The sequence below is a fragment of the Monodelphis domestica genome, chromosome 4, assembly GCF_027887165.1.
Source record: "Monodelphis domestica isolate mMonDom1 chromosome 4, mMonDom1.pri, whole genome shotgun sequence".
Classification (NCBI taxonomy): Eukaryota; Metazoa; Chordata; class Mammalia; order Didelphimorphia; family Didelphidae; genus Monodelphis; species Monodelphis domestica.
Genome location: NC_077230.1, coordinates 453,909,499 through 453,925,717, shown reverse-complemented (window position 1 = coordinate 453,925,717; position 16,219 = coordinate 453,909,499). Strand labels below are relative to the sequence as shown.

General features: G+C 58.6%; 1 protein-coding gene and 1 long non-coding RNA gene across 3 annotated transcripts; one reads left to right on the top strand and one right to left on the bottom strand.

The window, feature by feature from the left end:
- Positions 1-103: 103 nt before the first annotated feature.
- Positions 104-6,062, top strand: LOC130454059 (uncharacterized). Its single transcript, XR_008911736.1, has 3 exons — positions 104-232; positions 955-4,814; positions 5,977-6,062. It is a non-coding gene; the product is annotated as an uncharacterized LOC130454059 (long non-coding RNA).
- On the bottom strand, positions 5,933-16,207 carry IRGQ (immunity related GTPase Q). 2 transcript variants are annotated; one of them, XM_056796978.1, is made up of 4 exons: positions 15,340-16,207; positions 14,753-14,849; positions 7,905-8,454; positions 5,933-7,678 (listed from the first exon to the last, which is right to left on the bottom strand). In XM_056796978.1, exons 3-4 carry the CDS (start codon positions 8,444-8,446, stop codon positions 6,541-6,543), a joined length of 1,680 nt encoding a protein of 559 aa, XP_056652956.1. In that variant the 5' UTR covers positions 8,447-8,454; positions 14,753-14,849; positions 15,340-16,207; the 3' UTR covers positions 5,933-6,540. The 2 variants fall into 2 exon arrangements, with proteins under 2 accessions (XP_056652956.1, XP_056652955.1); XM_056796977.1 differs by lacking the exons at positions 14,753-14,849; positions 15,340-16,207 and adding an exon at positions 9,735-9,903.
- Between the last annotated feature and the right edge of the window lie 12 nt (positions 16,208-16,219).

The window sequence follows — 16,219 nt, the reverse complement described above, 5'->3', positions numbered from 1 at the left end:
CCCTGTCAATTCCTGTGTCCCCCCCCCCCCCCCCCCCCCCGCAGAGCAGCGGGTGCGCGCCGGCACCGCCGGCCGTTACTCCGCCGCATTCTGTGGAGCTCGGCTCTGTTCTCTGTTTACGCGGGGAGCCCTCCAGAAGCCGGCGAGGCACCGCGAGGGGCAGCCGCTGGTCAGTCCAGCCAGGCTGGCCTCCAGGTCAGCCAAGCAGGGCAGACGGGCTAGGTGACCTTGGGTAAGTCAGTGAACCCCAGGGATCTCGTCGGTTAGTCATTCAACGAGCATTCTTGTCTTTAAACCTCAGACCTTGTCTTAGAGTCAATACTGTGTATTGTGCCAAGCCGCAAGAAGGCTAGGCGAGGGGGGGAGTGACTTGCCCAGGGTCACCCAGCTAGGAATGGCCGAGGCCCCATTCGAACCCAGGACCTCCCAGCTTCAGGCCTGGATCTCTAGGTACTGAATCACCCAGCTGGCCCCGGAAGCGCTACTAAGTATTTACTGTCATGGGCAAAGCTTGGGGCAAGGAAGGAAAAACCCCTTCTGAGGACGGCTGGAGCCCCTACCAGAGCCCATGGAGGCACCAGCGCCGGGGGTGGGGGCCCTGGGGCTGGACCCTAAAGGAGGAGGAGCCTGGGAGGGAAGGGGCTCTGGGCATGGAGAGGAGAGTGCCTGCTGTGTGCCAGGCGTAGCCCCTTCATAAGCGCTGGCCAGCTGCGGGCTGGTTGCTGCCCTCCATGCTGGAAGAAGACCGAAATGGGCTCCCTGGGTGGGGGGCTCACCAGGGGGGCTCGGAAGGCCCTCCCCCAGCTCGGCCCAGGGGCCAGCCCTGCCCTTTGAGCCTCTGCCATTCTGCTGTGCTGGGGGGGCCCGACGGAGGGACAGCCCCACCCCAGGGCCTCCGAGGGTCTGTGGCGGTGGATACGGAAGGTCTCCAGAGTGCTCTGGTCGTCCTCCCAGGGAGCCCTGCAAAGTCCTCTGCTAGGCAAAGGTACGCCTGCCATTCGAACCACCTGGCCAGCAGAGCCATCTGCGGGGAACGGTTGGCCGCCGAGCCGGAGGACGGACCGCAGAGGCCAGCCCGTGCCCCGGCTTGTCAGGCTCTCAGACCTTCCGGAGACAGTTCAACCAGAGGCGATTCCACTTCTTGGCGTGGCCGGGTTTCACAGGCGTCCAGCAATGAGGTCAGCCAACAGCCCTGCAGCCCTTCGCCTGGCAGGCAGCCCAACACCTCTCCTCTCCTCTCCCACACTCCCAAGCACCCAGCTCGACCTCACCTACTCGAGCAATGGAAGGGATAGAGGATACAGGAAACCCCACCAGAAAGGCCTCTACCTGCCACTGGGGAGAGATCCGAACTCAGAGCATGTTAGAACCTTGCTGTCAGGGGCTCACCGGCCCCCCGGAGTAGATAGAAGGTCCCAGCTTGAGGGAGTGGAGGGGAAATGCACACAAGAACACTGGAAAGGAAGGGAGTGGTTAGAGAGCTAGGCTAGCCGATGGGAGATCCTGGGCTCCAGTCTGGCTTTCCCAGCCGTGTGACCCTGGGCAAGTCCCTTCACCCCCACTGCCTAGCCCTGACTCCTCTTCTGCCTTGGAACCAATGCACAAAATCGATTCCAGGATGGACGGTGAGGGTTAAACACCCAAAGCATTAGTCCAAACAAAGGGTTGGAGGGACTGGACTAGAGCACCCCTCCGGGCACGCTCTTGAGGGCTAACTCCTTGGGTTTTGTGACCTGAGTGGCCTCAGACACCGAGCTCTTGGGCACCCCCTTCATGCTGGCCAGGTCTGTAGTCATCGTTGGGTCGCTCCCAAGCGTCCTCGGCATTCTCCGATGCCTCCTGCCCAGCCTTGCCTGGCATCGGGGGCTGCTCCAATGAGTCCAGCCTTGGTGGCCAAAGTATTTCCGCTGCAGCTTGGCCATTGGACCTTCCCGGACTTCATTTCTTGAGGTGTTCACCGATCTGGGACTCGCCTCTCCCAGCATGCATTGCTGCAGGAAAGGCCGCAGTGCTGACCACGGGGACGTGCCTGCCTGGCCCAGAATGGCTTCTCTTGGTTTCATGGCTGTAATCACCGCCTCCAGGGCTCTGGTAGCCCCAGAATAGAAAATCGGAGCCTCCCTCGGCCGGGAACGACGGACTCCTGACGTTAAGCTTCAAGCCAGCTTTTGGAGTCTGTTATTTCAGGGCTGATTTGTGGCCATTTGGAAAGGGAGGCCACCCGGCCGGGGCCCCAGCAAGTCACGCCTCGTTTCCTTTGATGCCAGGTCCGAGGCCAGCCCCAAGGAGGCTCTCTCTGGAGCCCAGCGCAATTTAACAGGCTCCATGGGAGGCTTGGGCGGAGGCAGTGATGTCAATCCAACAATAGATGTTTCTTAAGGGGCTCAGCTGCCAGGAGGTGCTTAGAGCAGGAAGTCCTGAGTTCAAATTTGGCCTCAGACACGGGCTCTATGACCCCAGTCAGTCACTTCTCTTCAGTCTGCCTCAGTTTCTTCATCCACAGTACGGGTATAATAACAATGCTCACCTTCCAGGATCATTGTGAGGCTCAAACAAAGTAATAGTGTAAAGCACTTTAAAAAGATGAATATTTCATTTTTCCCCAGTTTCCCGAAATTTGGAAATTCAGTTTCCCTCCATCCCTCTCCTCCCCCTCCCTGTATAAAGCACTTTTTTTTTAAACCCTTATAATCTGTCTTAGAATCAATACTGTGTATTGGCTCCAAGGCAGAAGAGTGGTAAGGGCTAGGCAATGGGGGTCAAGTGACTTGCCCAGGGTCACACAGCTAGGAAGTGTCTGAGGCCAGATTTGAGCTACCCAGCTGCCCCGATAAGGCACTTTTAAGACAAAACCAGACCCACTTCTGTCAGTCCATAAACATTTATTAGATGCCTACTGTGTACTGTGTGCCAGCCCATGATGAGCTTACATTCCATCTGGAAATAAGACTTAGAAACAAAGCCAAACAGATACAAGGTAATTTGGGAGTCACTTCCCCCTACTGGCCTCAGTTTCCTCATCTGTAAAATGAGTTGGAGAAGGAAATGGCAAACCACCCCAGTCTCTCTGCCAAGAAAACCCCAAATGGGATCCCAAAGAATCGGGTAGGACTGAAACAAGTGCACCCCAATGATTTGGGAGGGAGGGTTGGAGGGAAGAGCTCACGTAGAGGGAGCAAAGCCCTTAAAGGAGTTTTTGCCATTCAGGTGAAGCTAGTTGTGCAATGGATAGAGTGTCAGGCTTGGAGTCAAGAGGACCCGAGTTCAAATCCAGCCTCAGATAACTGTGAACTTGGGTAGGTCACTTCATTTGTTTGCCTCAGTTTCCCTACCTGTAAAATGAGGATAGTGATAACACCTGCCTCCCAAGGCAGTTGTGAGGTTCAAATGAGATCAGAGTTGGGTGGAGTGCCACATGCTGAGGCTACAAAATGAGGCAAAAGGCAATGCCTGCCCTCGAGGAGCTCATGATCTAAGGGAGGAGAAAGGAGCAAACTAAGGTGCGCATGGCCCAAGCAAGCTTCACCCAGGGCTGCCAGGGGCGAAGGAAGAGCAGGGAAGGCCTGGGATTATAGAGGGCTGCCAGCAGAAAGGGGGACTTCGAGGTCGGGAGGCAGAGGGGGGGGGATGGAGAGAACCCCCAGAGCTGGAGAAGGCGGGTCAGCGTCCCACTGGGTGGAAGACTAGGAAGGTGGCGGGGTGGGAGAGGGCTTGGAATGCCAGACTTTAAAAGGATTTTTGAATCCTGGAGGCGATGGGGAGCTGGTGGGATTGAGTGAGGATGTGATGATTTGATCTCTATTTTAAGAAAATCCCTTTGGGGCAGCTGGGTGGCTCAGTGGATAGAGAGCCAGGCCTAGAGATGGGAGGTCCTGGGTTCAAATCTGGCCTCAGACACTTCCCAGCTGTGTGACCCTGGGCAAGTCACTTAACTCCCATTGCCTAGCCTTTACCACTCTTCTACCTTGGAGCCAATACATAGTATTTCAATTTAATATTCCATCTTTTTTTAAACCCCTTTGGTGGCTCAAGTGGGGCGAGACCCCAGGCAGGCCGACTGCAGCAGGGTGGACAGAGAGAAGGGGGCACAGGCAGGGGATGCTGCGCAGGGGAAGCTTGGATGGGGGGAGGGATAGGGAGGAATCTAGGGGGACTCCTCACGTGCTTACAGCAATGGGGAGAGGCTCCATTTTGGATCTGGTGACGTCCGCTGGAGATTCGGGATGCGAGAGGGCAGGGCGGGCTGGGTAGAGTCTGGGGGAGCACCCAGGACGGAGCCCTGAGGGTGGTGGATCTGGGTGCCGATCCAGCCAAGGACACGGAGGCGTTGAATGAGGGGAGGGATGCCCAGCAAGCCCACAGGGAGGAGAATGGCCACTGGATCCGGCGCTAAGAGTCAGTGGCAAATCTGAGGGGGGGAGGACAAGGCGGAAGCCCCCACCGGAGCCGGGATCCAATGGGATCTCTGAGAACAGCCTCAGTCTTAGCTGTAGAGAAGCAGCCCCGGCGGAGGCGGGAGGAAGCAGGAGACAGAAGGGCGCCGCACAGGAGCGGGTGCAGCTGGCCTTTGGGGTTTCCTCCCCAGGAGTTTGATTGTCAAATGAGAGAGAGAGAGAATGGCGGGTTGAAGGGAGTCGGGAAGACCCACCACAATCCGGCCGGCCTTCGCTGCGTAATTTCCCTTTGTGGGTTGTAGCTGGAGAGACTCGGAGACAAGTGAATTGATATGGGGAGGGCGCTCAGCCGATAAGGCTTTCCTTTGAAAAGGAACCCCTGAGAAACAAGGAAACGCGGAATTCCCAGATAAGAAACAGGTGGGCGCCAGCGTCGCTGGGAAAGATAAGGGGAGAGCTGGGAGGAGGAACTGGAGGATGCAGGAATCCTCCGGCGGGAGGGGCGCCCTCAGCCCGGCACTTATCCCGATGTGGATTGGGAGGGGATCAAGGAATCCCGACGTAGCCCAGGGCTTAGTTCTGGTTGAATGGATGGCGCTAAATCCAACCCACGCTTTGCAAATGAGTGTGCTGGAGCGAAAGTGCCGGCTTTGTTAATGACCTTGCCCAAGACCCAGCCCAGGAAGGTGCCCGTCCTTTGCTAGTGCCCAGGACTGTCCCTTTAACCTCAAGGGGTCTGCCCATGTGTCTGGTAGTACAATAGCAAGACATCAATCATACTTCCCAGATGCCAACAGGCCTGGTAGGCTACAAGACCCGAGTTCAAATCCAGCCTCAGACTAGCGGTGTGATCCTGGGCTGGGCGAGGTGTGGCCCTGTCGGCCTCTGCTCAGGAGTAAAGTGAGCTGGAGAAGACAAGGCACACGGAGCCCAGATCCGCACCAGAGATGCTGGTGCCAGGCTGGGGGACAATGGCTGCAGGGCTTTGGGAGGATGGCGCACAGCAGGCTGAACGGACTCGGGCAAGAGCTCAGTTTCCTCCTTGGGTGGGACACAAGCGCAGGCCAGGCTGCCTTGACTAGAGCGTAGGAGAAGGGAGGGGGCTTTGGAAGATCGTCCTGAAGCATCATGGGACCAGGGAATGGGGCAAGGCTTAGCAAGCCAGTGATGGGGGTCTTGGTCAGTCCTGGCAGAGCTGCTTGCCTCCTTCAGGATGGGGGGGAGGCACAGAATTCAGCTCAATTTAGGAGAAACTAACTCCTTTTTAAAGCCGCTTCATGATCTCCTGGCCCCTTTTAAAATGCAGAGACTTAAGGGGTAGCTGGGTGGTTCAGTGGATGGGGACCCAGAGAGGGAAGGTCCTGGGTTCAAATATGACCTCAGACACTTCCTAGCTGGGTGACCCCGGGCAAGCCACTTCCCTCCCTTGCCTAGCCCCGACCGCTCTTCTGCCTTGGAGCCAACATACAGTATTGACTCTAAGAGGGAAGGGAAGGGGTTAACAATGCAGAAATTAACCACCAGGATCGAACAGGAAATTATCTTGAAATGCTATCAAAATATTTATTTAAAAACCCACCAGATCTGTGGCCAAGCCCCCCTGCTAGCCAAGAGTTGGACGGATTGTCTTGGGAGGGAATGAGCTCTCCATCCTCGGTGCTCCCTCTGGGAAGGATGGCTGCCCTACCACGTGGTGGCAGGATTCCCGTCCAGGTACAGTCTGGACTAGATGCGCTCTTGGAGGCCGGAAGCTGGTGATCTGGGAGGCCTGCCGCAGGCCGAGCTGGGGGTGGGGGGAGGCACGGCATGATGCCAGCTTCCGGGCCGGTGTGGCCCGTTTCCTCCCCCTTTTCCGTGGAGACTCGATCTCGCCAGAGGACCCCCTTCCTTAGCCCACCCCCACCCCACCGCATCAATAAAGGCACCTGCAGGTCCACCGCTCCCTGCATCCCTTGTATTCCCACTGCACCCCGCGGCCGCCCCCGGAGAGCCATACGCGGGGGAGTTGTCGCAGGCCGGGCAGCCCGTCTCTTCCGTTTGTCCCGCAGCACCTCAGGTAAAGGCAGCCCTTTGGCGTCCTGGCTGCCTCCTCTTCCCGCTGAGACCCAGGAGTCCGAGGGGCCCCAGACCCTACTCATGCATCCCGTTACTCCGTCTCCGGGCCCGGGCCCAGCACAGCCTCGGCGTCCGCCTGCAGCTCGTCCAGGGCCTCCAGCAGCACGCCGTGGGCAGCACGGTAGCCCAGGCCCCCCGTGGCAGCGGCGCCGCCCGCGGGCCAGAGGAAGGAAAGCGCGCCCAGGGCGGCTCCCCCTGCGGTGCCCTCCCCCGCCCAGACCCGCAGGCGCGCTTCCACCTCTCCGCGGGCAGCGCCATCCCGCGCCAGCCTCGAGCGCTCGCGGCCCGCCAGCGTGCCGGCCTCCAGGCCAAGAGCACGTTCTCGCCGCGCCACGGAGGCCGCCTCCAGCCCCAGCGCACGCCGGTAGCCCGCCAGCTGGCCCCGCAGCAGCGCCACGTCGCACGCATGGCCCAGGCCAGGGGCCGGGGAGGCAGCGGCGGCCACGCTGGCCAGCAGCGCCGCGCGCCACGCGCCTGCCCGCAGTGCGTCAGCCTTGGCCCGCGCGGTCTGCGGGGACGTGGGGGGGAGGGCCAGCAGCAGAGCCGTCCCTTGCGCCCGGGCCAGTGCCCGCCTCAGCGCGGCCTCCAGGCCCGCCAAGCCCCCCGGGCGCAGGGGGAAGGCCGTTGGTAGCGGCGGCGGCTCCCGGGCCTCATCCGCACCCAGAACCTCCCAGCCCTCGTCCTCCCCAGCCCCCGCCGCTCCGGACCCCTCTACGGGCTCGGGCTCGCCGCCGCCTCCGTCGGTCCGCACGAAGAAGAGCGGGGTGCTGCCGCCCACCAGCGCCCTCCCGAGGGCCACGTCGGCAGCCGTTGGGGGTCCCGACACTGCCAGCAGCAGGGCGTCGTAGTGAGCGTGAGGCTCGGGGTCCGCGGCGGAGGCGTGGGGCAGAGCCCAGAGGACCACGTTGGGTCGCTCCGGGGCGGGGTAGGGGGCCGGCCCCGGGGCTGAGGGAGCGGGCTCGAGGTCCTGGCCCAGAAGGGATCCGATGACGGCGGAGGCCTCGGGCCCGGCCACGGCCAGGTCCACCCGCGCACTGCCCAGGCGCTCCAGGCCAGAGCGCAGCCACGTCATGGCAGCCTCCAGGCCGCCGGCCTCGAAAGCCTCGCGCACCGCGTCCAGCTCGGCGCCCCCCACCACTTCGAAGCCTTCCTGGGCGGGAGGTAGCAGCCTGGAAGAGGGGGCACAGAAAGCCTGGGGTCAGCGCGAGCCGTTTGGGGTGCAGCCCGCCCCCTCCCTCCCAGGGATGCTCTCCTCTGGGGCCTGCCATCCTCCCGGTTAACTGCCCCCTCCCCCTCCTAAATTGCCTGTCGTGCCTGGAGGCAGCCGACCTCACGCCGCAGGGCCCCATTAGGGAGTTGAGAGGCGCTCAGGCCTCGGGCTCGTCTTTCACTTACCCCTCCAGGGCCGCCCCCCGGTCATGGAGCGCCTCCCGCAGCCTAGCCAGGTCAGCTCCCTGGGGCCCAGGCCGGCTGAGTACATAAAGCGGCGCCGCCCCCAGCCCTGCGGCGGCCAGTTGGGCTGCTGCCTTCTTCCTTTGCTGCTCCAGGTCTTCAGGTTCCTCCGGGGTCTTGGCGTTCCCGTTCCTGGGACCACGGCTCCATACAGCTAACAGGGGGGCCCCACGGGCCAGGGCCGCCCGCCCAGCCGCCCCCAGCCCCTCGGGCAGAGACTCAGCCCCGTCCTCGGTTTCATTCCCGCCCCGGGGCCCCCAGACCAGCACTAGCACGTCAGCTTCGGCTGCCCAGGGTTCGGGCGCTGCAGGCGGGCAGCTTAGTTCGCCCAGGAAGAGCCCGGGGCCCGCAGGGTAGAGGGCAGGGACGCGGGTCTCCTCATGCCAGGCCTCGGGAGCCTCCCGGAGCGCGGCGATGAGCTCCGATTTTCCCGAACGTGGAGGACCCAGGAATAAGGCGGTCACGTCACCCCGCGGGGGAGGCATGGCTGGGGCTACGGAGGGGGAGAGAGGGGTTACCAGGTGATTGGGACCCTGGTCCCTCACCTCATCCCGAGCCCTCTTCTTGTCCCCCCCCCCCCCCGACCCCGGCGATTTCCTCCATCTGTCTGCCTGGCATTCTGGCATGGAGAATCAAATCTCAATTCCTTGAGGCTTAGTGCCCAAATCCTCAGCCTTCCAATTTCTGCGCCTTCTGGAGACAGGGTCCCCGCGTTCCCATCCCTGGACCGGTCCCTTGGCTAGGTCCCCAGGGCCCAAACATCTCTCCAGTAGGGCTCAGGGCTCCCGTTTGCCATCCTTATCCTTCGTCTCAGCCCTTAGAGCTCTCCAGAGCCAAATCCCAGAACAGCCCCGGCTCCCTCCTCTCATCACTCCCCAAGGGGACTAGCATAGAAGAGCTGAGAGGCCAGTTCATCACCCTGGCACCTCAGACCCCAGCCTGCCCCATCTCCAGTCCTCATTCACCCCCCCCCCCCCCCTCCACGGAACACCCCAGGGGCCAGGATTCCTGCCTATTCAGGACCCAGGCAGAGAAGGCTTTCATCTTTCCCAGCGAAAATCGGCTTGGGTTCTGGAGCCAACGCCAGCTTTCTCAGCCATGGGAACCCTTCTGTCTCAAGGTAATGAACTCCCCCCCCACTTCTTTCTTCCTCCTAGGAACTCGGCGCCCAGATTCCAACCTCTGGACTGGACAGTCAATCCTCCACCTGTCACAAACTCCGGCATCCTGTCCCCCCCTCCCTCCTCTCACAGGGACCCAGAAGTCCTGTCCCCCCACCCCAAATCTGGCAAAGACCTAGGTATTCTAGCCTCCCACACCCAGCAATGACCCAGGTCCCCCGTCCCTTCCTCCCTCACGCCTGACATGGCCAGAGGCATCCTGTTCCCCTCCCCACACCTGACAATGACCCAGGCATCCAGGCGGCATCCTGTTTGTCCCTCTCCCCGACACACACCTGGTAAGGCTCCCGAGGTCCTGCCTCCCTTACCTGGCAGGGCCCCAAGTGTTCTGTCCCCACCCCAACCTGCCGATGACCCCTAGGGACCCGGTCCCCCTCCCGGCCGCAGGGCCAAGTATTCTGCCCTTCCCTAACCTAGTAAGGACTAGCGATCCTGTTCCCTCCACAACCTGGAAAGGCCTTGCGTATCTCACGCCCACCCCCCCCCCCCCAGGTAAGGACACAGGGATCCTGGGCCACCCCTCCTCTCCCTCCAGACTCCTGGGTCCATCCCACACCCACCCCGCCCGTTATCCTGTGCCTCCCCGCCTTACACCTGGTAAGGACCCAGGCGTTCAGGGCCGTCGCCCCTCCTGCTCCTCCCTTCTTGGGTCCCCGGGTCCCGCGCCGGCCTTGCCCTCAAGCGGACCCCAGCGCCGATCTCGCTGCAGATAAACAGCCGGCAGCCGGCGCAGTCCGCGGGGCGGTCCGCTCCCCGAAGTCCCACCCCCTACGCTGGGAGGGGTCGGAATTTAATCAGGTGACGTTATCGTCCATCGGTTACAATGACGCTACGGGGGAGGCGGGGCTTCCAAGTAAAGGCAAGAAAGACTGAAACAAAGGGGTCGAAGCCTTGGCGCGTGCGCAGACGCTCGGCTCAGCCTGCCCCTACCCTCAGTCGGGCGGAAGGGGCGGAAGCTACGACGAAGTCAGGAGGGCGTCAATGAAGGAGGGGAGGAGACGACGGGTCAGAGGTAACGGGGGCGGAACCCCTGGGGAATGGTAATAGTCACGTGGGAACAAAAACAAATGACGTCACCTTGTGATCCAAGGGGACCCGATGGGGGTGTCGTACGTGGAAACTCAAGGGTCAATTGCTGGGGGTCTCGGGTAGGGACAGAAGACGTTGGAGCCAAAGGTTGGCGCGCACAGTGTCAGATGCAAAGTCAAATAAAGGTCGGGCGGCCGACCTGACTCGAGCGCGGACGGGAGCGAAGGCCCCAGGGTCTCCTAAAACTCCATCAGCCGTGGAGTGCTCCCTGACTCAGTTTCCTCCTCTGTAAAGGACCGAGGGTAGGACGTATGGGGAGGAGGTGGCTGCTGACGTCATGGTGGTCACCTAGGGTCTCGCTCCCCTTTTCCTCAGGGGCCTGAGGGGTTGGGGGACGCGGGCTCTGAGGGCCCCTGGGCATGTGCTGGCCGCAGCAGATCTGCCAAGGGCTTTGGGCCACCCTCCCTCCCAAATTTTCGTGGCCCCATTTGGGGTTTTCTTGGTACAGACACCAGACTGATGTTCATTTCCTTCTCCAGCTCATTTTACAGATAAAGAAACTGAGGTAAATAGAGCTAAGAGACTTGCCCAGGGTCACATAGCTAGGAAGTGCCTGAGGTGGCCTGCTACCTAGGAACTTTAAACATCTGTAGAAGTTTACAAAGGACTTGGCGCAAAATAAGCCTGTGAGGATATATGGACAAGTTATAGTTCCATTTTACAGACAAGGAAACTGGGGTCAGAGTTGGAGTGGCTTGGGCCATTGGGTCACCCAGACAGTAAGGGGAAGAGTAGAAAGTGTTCCTGGCTGGTGGGTGGCCTCTAGGCCCAGCTTCTTGCCACACACAGGACCTTGGCCTAGCCTCAGGTTCTCCATCTGTAAAATGAGGGGGTTGAGCTCCGGTATTCTTTGGCCCAATTCTCCCATCAGCCCCTTCACCCCTTCGACCTGATGTCTGGCCTGGCACCTGTCCCCTGAACAGGCTTCCAGGCCTTCCTCGCTCCCAGGAATACGGGGCAGCCTTCCTGCAGTGGTTGCCTGTGTCCACCCTTCACTTCCTCAGTCCTGGCTGCCCACCAACAGGGTCATGGCCTCCATCCTTGTGACTTCCTACCCCTGCCCAGAGCATGTCAAGACCTGGGCATTCAGCCAGCCACAGCACTGCAGGTTGGACCACCAATGTGCTCTGGCCACCAGCCCAGATCCTGTCCCTTTAGCCTGCACTGAATGTAGGAAGAATAATAGTGCATAATGCTAATATAGCACTGGATTGCCCAGGCCCGCTGGCAAGGCCATCCCCCAGAGAGAAGGGAGGGGTGCCAGGAGAGCAAAATGAAGTAATCCCAGAAGTAAGGCCAGCTGTGCCACTCAGAGCCCTGTGGCCCTCCGAGCCCCAGCTGCTCTGGAGATGGGTGCATTTATTCTTGTCTGCTTCTGCTGGCTCTCCCATCCATTTGCAGGCTGCCAGGGAAGAGGGATCCTTTCATTCTTGGTACACTTGTCCCCAGGGCCAGGCACACTGCACCCCTTAACAGCTACTTACCTGTTGACTGGGAAAGGCCTTTCTGCTTTGCCAAAATCATTCCCCCCCACCCCCCAGTAAAGTTTTATTGTTGAGTCCTGTCGACTCTTCCTGACCCTGTTTTCTGGGGAAAGAGACTGGAGAGGTTTGTCATTTCCCTCACCAACTCTCACAGATGAGGAAACTGAGGCACACAGGGACTTGGGCTCAGAAGCCAGTCAGCGTTTTGAAACCCGGAAAGAGGAGTGTTCCCGACTCCAGCCACAGCCCCCTCTCCACTGTGCCACTGAGCTGCCCTGCAGGAAAAGAGCAGGGTTCAACTGTATGACTGATCTCTCTCTTCCTGCTTAATGGAGGTTTGTCCTTGGCATCTCCAGCACACAGCACGCCCAACAAATGCATGTGGATGTGGCTGCAGCATTCTGCTGTGAGCCTTTAAGTGTCCGGAGTGCAGGGATGTCGTTAATACCGGGGCAGAGGGATCAGGTGGATGGATGGATGGACAGATAATTGATAGAGCTGGGCCTGGAGTGAGGAAGGCCGGGCTTATAGTTTCAGTCCACACTCAGACACTTACTAGCTGTGTGACCCTGGGCAAGTCCCTTAACCCGGTTTGCCTCAGTTTCCTTATCTGTGACAGGCGCTGAGAAGTACATGGCAAACCACAGTCTCTTTCAAGAAAACCCCAAATGAAGTCATGAAGAGTTGAGGTGAGCGATCAGTATTGGGTGAATGATAGATGATGTGCAGATAGGACGATACACGGGATGGATGGACGGACAGGTAGAGAACTCATTAAGCACTTCCTGGGTGCCAGAAACCCTACAAATCCAAGCCAAAAAGCAGTCGCTTTCCACAAAGAGCTGAGCTGGCCTGTAAGAAGCTTCAGCAGTTGTTGATCACTTGGAAGGATTCCTCTCCAGTAGTTTGGGAAGCTCATTGTGTGGTTTAAATAAGATCCAACAGGAGGAGGAACACTGGAGGCCTCTGCGGTGATCACCCACTTCTGGATGCTGGGACACTCGGCCAAGAAAGGGGAGGCCAAAGGAGGGGGGCTGCAATCTGTTCCCTAACCCCTGTCGAGACACCGTCCGTGCTTGGGGCGCCCCAGGAGTCAGGGCTTCTTAGTAACCATTGCTTAGACCTGTGTCTTCCTGACACTCTGGCTTCTCCCCCAGCCCCAGCCCCTCTCCTTGGAGGGTGGAGCACCAGCCCCGCTGCCTTGCCCACCCTGGCCCCACACCTCCTACCTTCCCTGGTTCCTCCTTTTCAGCTTCTAGGGTTTGACAGTAAGTGCCCTGGGGGCAGGGGCTGCCTTCCTTTCCTTTTTGAAATCCTTATCTCCCAGGATTGGATCAATACTAAGTATCAGTGCAAGGCAGAAAAGCAATTGAGGTTGTGATTTGCCCAGGGTCACACAGCCAGGAAGTGTCTGAGGGTAGATTTGAACCCAGGACCCCCATCTTTAGGCCTGGCGCTCTATCTTGAGCTATGTAGCTGCCCCGTCTTCTTCCCTCTTTGTATCCCCAGCTCTGGGCACAGGGCCAAGCACAAGACAGGCTGAGAAGCTGGAGGGCTGGGGGGGAGGTAGGAGCCTCGGCCTTGTAGTTCTCTTGTCTGCCGCCACCGTTGGGCCTGTCTCCTCTCCAGCCAGGAGCTTCCCAAGGCAAGGACGAGGCGTCTCTCTTCGACCAGAAGCTCAGGCAGGACAAAACCTCAGTGTCCCCCCAAGAGACACCAGAGGCCCCTGTGGGCCAGTGGAAGCTAGATGGGGCAGACAAGAAGGCCTCCCTGGGAAAACCCCTTCCTGCCTTGGGGCCTGTTTCTATAACTGGAAATGGGACAATTGGGCCCGGAGGCTCTCTAGGTCCTCCTAGGTCACCCTTGGGGAAGTTCTGAGATTCAAGGCCGGCAGGGACGTGGGCAGCAGGCTGGGGAGACCCGTAGAACCCAGAGGGCCACAGGGCCCAGGTTAACGGACTCCTTTGGACCGAGACAGACAGTGTACTGGCCTGCTGCTCACCTCTAAAGTCCCTGCCAGCTTTGGCCTTGTGGGGTGGCTCTGAGGCAGCTATGGTTCAGTGGTTAGGAGTCCTGGGCCTAGAGTCAAGAAGACCCAAATTCAAATCCAGCCTTAGACATGTCCCAGCTGTGTGAGCCTGTATGTCCAAGAGGCAGCCGGATGGTGCAATGGCTAGAGTGACAGAGACCTCACCCCAAGAGCCTGGGCCAAACCACTTCCTCTCTTGGGACCTCCATTTCCCCACGTCACCTGAGCCTCACCTCCCAGCAGGGTCTCCATTTCCCCGACTAAAATGTGATCAAGTCCCATTTCTGGCCACCTTCTCTTCCGCTTCCACCCTCTGGGTTCCATCCTAACCCACCAGGGCCTCCAGGAAGAAGTGGTTTAGACGAGCACCGGGAGCCCTGGCTTCTGAGGAGTCGTCTCTCAAGTACCTAAAGGGATGCCAAGTGCAGGACGAGTCAGATTCGTTCTTGGATTCGAGGTTGGAGACCCAGGCTCGAAGCCTGGCCTGTCACCGTCCTCCTGGGTGATCTCAGGGGAAATCATTTCGCCTCCCAGATTTTCCTCGGCAGAAAGGGAGCTGGATTAGATGACCTTCCTGCATCTATGAGGCTGTGATGCCAGAGGACAGAGCTGCCAAGGGTGGGGGCAGATCTAGGCTTGGGACAGGAAAGCTTCCGGAGCAGCATGGCTGGGTAAGGTCCATTTTTTCTGGCAGTGTGATCCCGAGTAAGAGAAGGCAACAATGCACTGGATAGGCTTTGAGAAGATGCCGGATCCCTGGGAAGCTGACTGGGATCTTCCAGGCCTTCCCAAAGAGGAAGCTCCGTCTTTGCTCTCTCTAGACCTCCTCCACTGTCTACACAGGACTCCACCCCATCATTACAAACCCTTCCTTTGATCTCACCAGCTCAAGCAGCCCACTGGCTCCCTGGCAAAGGCCTTCACTTCCTGGCTCCTTCTGGGCCCTGGCTACCCCCAGCCCCCCCAAGCTTTCTCCCAGCACCTCAATGGGCTCTTCTTGGTTCATACCTGCCTTGACTCCTCCTTGGCAGCTGCTGATACTCCTGACTAGCCCATTTTCCTACCACAGAGGCTGTGCATTGGTCTCTCCTGGTTCTCCTTCCGACTGTGGACAATTAATATTGAATTGTAATACTGTTTGTGAAATAATTCCCCCTTTAGCCCCCCAAAACAGTCTGATTTTAAGGTCAGGAGGAAACAATTTCTCCTCTAAGCCATGAATTTGGATTGGGACCTTTCTTCTTTTGTTTAGATCTTAAAGGATGAAAGAATAGAGCAGGGTAAACCCTGACCCACTGGAGATTAGTGTGGTAGCCCAGGAAAAGGTCTGTGGGTGTCTCTAAGTCTATCTCAGTGGCTATTTACTGCTGAGAGATGTCTTGGGCTGCCCAGGGGAGGGATTGGGGGTCTTTGGCCCTGTTCTTCTGCCCCACTCTGCTCTTTGGCATTTGCTCAGGTTATGGAGTCAACTGGCTAGTTTAAATTTTCTCGAGTACTCAATTAACAAATAAACTTAAAATTAAGAAATAGCACCTCTCAGGAATTCCAATTGTTGCGCCACCACACCGATCTCTCTTGGCAGCCTTATCACTCACCTTATGCCTTATAAGGGTGGGTGCTCTCTAGGACACTGTCTCGGCCCCCATCTTGTGACTTGATCAGCTCTCATGGGTTCAAGCACCATTTCACTGCAGATGACTGCCAGATCTCTCTTCTCTTCTGAGCTCCAGTCCCACGTTACTGACATCTGCCGGCCATCCTGTGGGCATCTCAAATTTATTGTGCTCAAAAGATTCTCTTTCCTCCAACTCCCCTCGTTCGAGGGTCCTACCATCTTCCCAGCACCCAGACTCGTAACCTGGATATCCTGGTGGACTCCTCTCATTCCTGGATGTTCCATACTTAATCAGGGATCATGTCTTCCTTGTTCTACCAGCCTTTACTCCACTCACGTGCCTGGCCACCTCTCATTCAGGTTCTCGGAGCACCTCTGACTTCTAATAGAGGCTCTGGGCTCCCCAGCTTTCCCTTCTTTGGGTCACCCTTCACACAGCATCAAAATCATCTAGTCATGGCACAGATGTGACCATTTCACTCTCCTGCTCCAAACCTCTCCAGGGAAGGCTTCAAGGATAAACTACAAACTCGTCAACCTGGCATTTTAAGGCCTCCACAAAATCCGAAATCCCTTCATGCTCCTCTTTCTCTCAGGCCATGTCTCAGCTGTTTGAGGAACATACCCGGCCATCTCCCATGTCTCTGCATTGGCATAAGCCACCCTCACCTGATGCTCATGCCTACAGAGCTCTCACCACTTCTCATCCCTTTGCAATTCTGGGTGGCCCTACCAATCAACAGAAATGACTGTTTCCAAAGCAATTAAAAGATTACTGGGGCCCTTGAAGGAAGCCTTCCAGTGGACTTAACACCCAAAGGCCTTTCTCATTGCTCACGTTTCCAATGTCCCTTGGCAGG

Excerpts from the sequence above, each read along its gene's own strand:
- IRGQ (XM_056796978.1), bottom strand. The coding sequence starts at position 8,446 with ATGCCTCCCCCGCGGGGTGACGTGACCGCCTTATTCCTGGGTCCTCCA. Across the intron at positions 7,679-7,904 it reads CGGGGGGCGGCCCTGGAGGG|GCTGCTACCTCCCGCCCAGG; the intron begins GTAAGTGAAAGA and ends CCCCTCTTCCAG.